The sequence below is a fragment of the Venturia canescens genome, chromosome 10, assembly GCF_019457755.1.
Source record: "Venturia canescens isolate UGA chromosome 10, ASM1945775v1, whole genome shotgun sequence".
NCBI lineage: Eukaryota > Metazoa > Arthropoda > Insecta > Hymenoptera > Ichneumonidae > Venturia > Venturia canescens.
Window position 1 is genome coordinate 380,587 of NC_057430.1, and position 6,005 is coordinate 386,591.

At 46.6% G+C, this 6,005-nt stretch overlaps 1 protein-coding gene across 1 annotated transcript; it reads right to left on the reverse strand.

The window, feature by feature from the left end:
- Positions 1–1,085: 1,085 nt before the first annotated feature.
- On the reverse strand, positions 1,086–2,174 carry LOC122417411 (uncharacterized protein DDB_G0290685-like). Its single transcript, XM_043430904.1, has one exon. The coding sequence runs from the start codon at positions 2,172–2,174 to the stop codon at positions 1,086–1,088; it is 1,089 nt and encodes a 362-aa protein (XP_043286839.1).
- Positions 2,175–6,005: the final 3,831 nt, after the last annotated feature.

Here is a 6,005-nt window from a genome sequence, read left to right on the forward strand (position 1 = left end):
GGTCCATACAACAGTGAGGAAAGTGCGGCTCAAAATGTTTGGATAGTCTCGAACGAGTTTACGTTTCGCATGCACGGTGAGCATCTTCGCACTCTGAGTGCAGAATTTGCTGAACCCACGTTCGATCCTAGTCGCATCTCTGTTTCTGCACTCCATGAACCGATGGATGGAATCTGGGCGCGGGCTGAACAACGGTTACGATGACGTCTGAATTTCCTGCGATTCGTTTTCAAATTCAGACGTCATTAGCATCGTAACCGTTGTTCAGCCCGGGCCAAGATTGCATCCATCGGTTCATGGAGTGCAGAAACAGATATGCGACTAGGTTCGAACGTGGGTTAAGCAAATTCTGCACTCTGAGTGCGAAGATGCTCACCCTGCATGCGAAACGTTTACTCGTTTTAGACTATCCAAACTTTTCGAGCCGCACTTTCTTCACTGTTGTATGGACCGCGCACAGCACGCACCATTTGGTTGATCGATCTCAGCCGGATCGAGTGAATCGCTTTTCAATGTGGGTTAGACCCCGAAATATTGCACTCTAAAAAGTTTTGACCTAATACCGAATTTGAACTGGGGTTGACTGGTTAAAACTTTTTAGGCTACAATATTTCGGGGTCTAACCCACATTGAAAAGCGATTCACTCGATCCGGCTGAGATCGATCATCCGAATGTTGTGTGCTATACGCGGTCCATAAAACAGTGAGGAAAGTGCGGCTCGAAATGTTTGGATAGTCTCGAACGAGTTTACGTTTCGCATGCACGGTGAGCATCTTCGCACTCTGAGTGCGGAATTTGCTTAACCACGTTCGAACCTAGTCGCATCTCTGTTTCTGCACTCCATTAACCGATGGATGCAATCTTGGCGCGGGCTGAACAACGGTTATGACGATACTACTGAAATCTCAGAATTGCCTGCGAATCTCCTGCGAAGTGCCTGCGAAAAAAAGGCTTTCACTCGTATCTCCGATGCGTGATAATTTCTAATTTGGACAAACTCCGGAGGCCAAAAATCAATACCAGAGATCGAAATTTCACTGCGAATAACGCAAAATACTCTCAAAAGATGTAAACAACGCAAAAATTATTTATTTAAAGCAACATTCATATATCGTGGGCTACAAAATTTTTTATACTCCTCCTTCGCTATTTCTTCAGGAGACCTTCTCTTCCTCCTTTTCTTCTTTGCTGGCTCGATGTTTTTGTCGTTGTTTCCCATCAATTCCTTTGTCATCTCTTCTCCCCCCTCTTGCTCATTTTCTCCCCCAGTTCCTTGTTTGTCCCCCATTCCCTTCTCCTCGTCTCCTCGATCCTCGTCTTCCCGTTCCTCAGCCCGCTCTCCCATTCTTGATCCATTTCCATATTCTTTCAATTCCTTGTCCATCTCCTGTCCCCCCTCTTGCTCATTTTCTCCTCCGGTTCCCTGTTTGCCTACCATTCCCTCCTCCTCGTCTCCTTGATCCTTGTCTTCCCATTCCTCAGCCCGCTCTCCCATTCTTGATTCATTTCCATGTTCGTTCGAATTCTTGTCTATTTTCTCTCCCCCCTCTTGCTCATTTTCTCCCCCGGTTCCTTGTTTGTCCCCCATTCCGTTCTCTTCGTCTCCTCGATCCTCGTCTTCCCGTTCCTCAGCCCGCTCTCCCATTCTTGATCCATTTCCATATTCTTTCAATTCCTTGTCCATCCCCTCTCCCCCCTCTTGCTCATTTTCTCCTCCGGTTCCCTGTTTGCCTACCATTCCCTCCTCTTCGTCTCCTTGATCCTTGTCTTCCCATTCCTCAGCCCGCTCTCCCATTCTTGATTCATTTCCATGTTCGTTCCAATTCTTGTCTATCTCCTCTCCCCCCTCTTGCTCATTTTCTCCCCCGGTTCCTTGTTTGTCCCCCATTCCCTTCTCCTCGTCTCCTCGATCCTCGTTTTCCCGTTCCTCAGCCCGCTCTCCCATTCTTGATCCATTTCCATATCCTTTCAATTCCTTGTCCATCTCCTCTCCCCCCTCTTGCTGACTTTCTCCCCCGGTTCCGTGTTTGTCTACCATTCCCTCCTCCTCATCACCTTGATCCTCGACTTCCCGGTCCTCAATCTGTTCTCCTGTTATTTGTGCATTTTTTTCTGATTTCGATCGGGCTGCAGCTTCCCATTCGTCGACAACAACGTGGAACCGTCTGGACATAGCGTCATATGGAACCTCGCTGGAAAAAGAGAGTTATTATTTTTCTTTGTTTCCTCATGAAGCTCCGTGACGGTGAAAATGTTGTTATCCAATTTTCAATGGTAATACGCTTAAAATGTCCCAAAACATCGAAAAATCACGTCTATAAACAATGTTCGCATGTGTGTGTGTGTGCGTGTGTGCGTGCGTGCGTGTGTGCGCGCGCGCGCGCGCGCGTGTGTGTGTGTGTGTGTGTGTGTGTGTGTGCGCGCGCGTGTGTGCGTGTGCGTGTGCGTGTGCGTGTGCGTGTGCGTGTGCGTGTCTAATGTTTCGCTATTTTGACTGTTCGACTTTTTGGTGTTTCAGTATTTCAACCTCAATTATATTTGGTCTTTCGTTATTATATTTTCAAAATTGTGAATTTTCACAGTACCGCTGACTGTAGTAATTTATGAATCGAAAGAGTGATAGTCGAATTTTCGAAAAATCGATATTTTAGTCACCGTCATATGGGCGATTGTTACATTCTATTTTCGATGTAAACGTGCTTCAGACCTTGCAGTTTCTGCTTTATTTATTTTCGGCATTCAAAGCTCTAGTCGAATCTATCTGTCTCCACATTATCATTCGAAGTTTATAAACTCGAAATTTTAGCTGTTCGAAATTTTAGTCATTCCAACATTTGATCCCCACCCTCTAAAGACATACCAATGAATTATTACGAACTACAATAATAATACTTACGCGTTTATGTCAGTATTTCGAAGAAATTCGATCAGCGGCAAACGATTATTTCTGACGAAACTGCGAACGTACTCGGCGCGGTGCTTCAGATACGATTTTTTGTAAATTTCGTCGCAAATCTCCCGCACTATCGGACGAGGCAAAACTTTTTTCGCTTCCAATTGCGATAAATATTTTTTTTTTGCAAGAAGCACGAGGAGCTTTCCCAGTTGACGAGGATTTTTTAAAAAATCGGTGAAATATCTTCTGCGCACCATTATAAATAACCGTAGCAGCAGGAGACGAGAATTTCGGTTGACAATTTAACTTTAATCTCGTTGTAGCTCGCTTTGACACAAAGTTTTCATTTGTTTCATAATCTGGTCTCAAAGAAATGCCTATCACGACCCCACACAAATTCACACCCGTGTGGCTGCGGTCAGTTGTGTCATCAGCTCACACAGAGTTATCTCTGTGTAATAACGATGCATGTTCAGACTCTATGGTCTGAATCCCCGTTCCCAATTTATTGGCCTTTCTTTTATTCCGAATTTGTTTTGTCCCACAATTAGAAACTCGAAATTAATTTTCGCCTTGATGTTTATGTTTAGAATTAAATATTCTTTACTTCTCCACTTTACCCTATTCCTTGCCTTCGACTTCGTCCTCGTATTCGTGCTTGTCTTCGTTCGAATCCATTTAAATTACCTCGGTGAGAGTCATGATCATTCGCTTGAAAAACTCTCGTCGACACTCGTGGTCAATCCCTTGAGGAATTTCGACAAGACTTGTAGGCAATCCCTTAAAAAATTTTCGATGAGACTCTCAAGCAATCCCTTGATAAAATTACGTCGCGATCCCTGATCAACCCCTCAAAAAATCCCGTCCAAACTTTCAGCCAGTCCCTTAAAAAAGTATCAGCGAGGTTCTCAATCGATCCATTAAAAACCGTCTCGGTGACACTCTGGATAAATCTCTTAAACATGTCGCGGCATGACTCTTAATCAATCCTTCAAAAAAACTTGATTTATAGTCAACCTCTTAAAAAATCTCATCATGAATTTTGGTTAACCCCTTAAAAAAGATTCGTCAAGAATCTGGATAAATCAATTGAAAAAATCATGGCAAGATTCTAGACCAATCGCTTAAAGAAGTCTCGGTGAGACTCTTACACAATCCCTTAAAAAAGTTCCGTCAACATCCTTGGTCAATCCCTTCAAAATATCTCGTCGAGAGTCATGATCAATCCCTTAAAAAAGTCTCGGTGAGACTCTTAGTCAACCCCTTAAAAAAGTATCGGTGAGACTCTTAGTCAACCCCTTAAAAAATCCTTAAAAAAGTCTCGGCGAGTTTCTTGTTCGATCCGTTAAAAAGACCTCGTCGGGAATCTGGATAAATCGCTTAAACAAGTCAGGGCGAGATTTTTGATCAATCCCTTAAAGAAGTCTCGCCGGGACTCTTATTTATTCCCTCAAAAAACTCCCGTCGACACGATTGGTCAATCCCTTTAAAATATCTCGGCAAGAGTCATGATCGATGTCTTGAAAAACTCTCGTTGAGAATCTTGATTTATTCCTTAAGAAAATCTCGATGATAAATACGCTGATTGAAATATTCGATTGCTCTCAATCGAATCGTTCAATATCATCCAGTGCTGAAATATTCGATTGCTCTCAATTGAATCGTTCAATATCATCCAGTGCTGAAATATTCGATTGCTCTCAATTAAATCGTTCAATATCATCCAGTACTTTTTAATTAGATTCATGTTATTAATCTATAAATTTCTTTTGACATCAGTCTCGTTTGGTCTTATTTTCTCAATTACGAGTTAACAGTTTTTCGGCCGTTCAATATTTCGAACGCCTGCCTTCACGCTACAGTGCAGACGTCTCAGTGCTGTCATTCCTCCGGGAGGTTAAAAATCGTCTTGCGGGTTAAAAATGACTAGCGACGCATCAGCCTCGAAATTTTTCGAATATCGATATAGGTCTGCAAAGAGCAATCTGAACTGAGCTGGTATAGGCAGAACCAGGCATTAAATGAAGGCACTGTACCTGGGCACAGGGATGGTAGAACCCCTCCGGGAGCATCTCAAGGCGACCACCGACGGTATCGCGCTCCCCGGCAATAACCAACTCCCAGTAGTAGGCGAACTGAACCTCATGTTCGAGATTCAGGGGCGCCTAGCGCCCGTCCGGACCCAACTAGCCCCCCTGGGATACGAGTGCATCCTGGGGATCGATTTCCTCCGCACGTTCGATATCCGGATCGATTACAGCACGGATACTTGGACGATCGGGGACGGGCCCGTCAGGACGTTCGACCCCGAGGACGCCCTCGCAAACCCCATTCCCGCGTACCCTGCGTGCGCCGGCCTAGCCGTCGTCACGTCACCCACCGCCGAACGACTGACCCGCCTGCTCGACGAGCTGATCCCCCAGAAGTCCTCCGCCCTCCTTAATGAAACGACCCTCGCCCACCACACCATAGACACCCAAGGCCACCCCCCCATCCGCCAGAAACCCCGGACCATCTCGCCCTACCTGCTGAAGGTCGCCCACGCCGAGGTCGACCGGCTACTTCGGGAGGGAGTGATCGAGCGGTCGATGAGCCCGTGGCTCAGCAACCCAGTCATCGTCCGGAAGAGCGACGGCAAGCCCCGGTTCTGCATCGACTTCCGCGACGTCAACAAAGTCACACGCAAAGACGCGTATCCCCTCCCGAATATAGACCGCATCCTAGACGGACTGCGGCGCGCCTGGTACATTTCCAAGCTGGACTTGAGCCAGGCCTACTTCCAGATCCCCGTCGAGCCCTCCAGCCGCCCCGTCACCGCGTTCTCAGTCCCTGGGCGTGGCCTCTTCCAGTTCAAGAGGATGCCCTTCGGCCTGACCGACGCCCCGGCCACGTTCCAGCGTCTAATGGACCGACTCATTGACTCCGCGTGGGAGCCACATGTGTTCGCGTACCTGGACGACGTCATCATCGCCACGGAGACCGAGGAGGAACACCTCGACTTCCTAAAGAGGGTCTTGACCGCCTTCAAAGAGGCGAACATGGAAATTAATCGCGAGAAGAGCGAGTTTTTCTGCGCCGAAGTCGCGTACCTCGGCTACGTAATCGGCA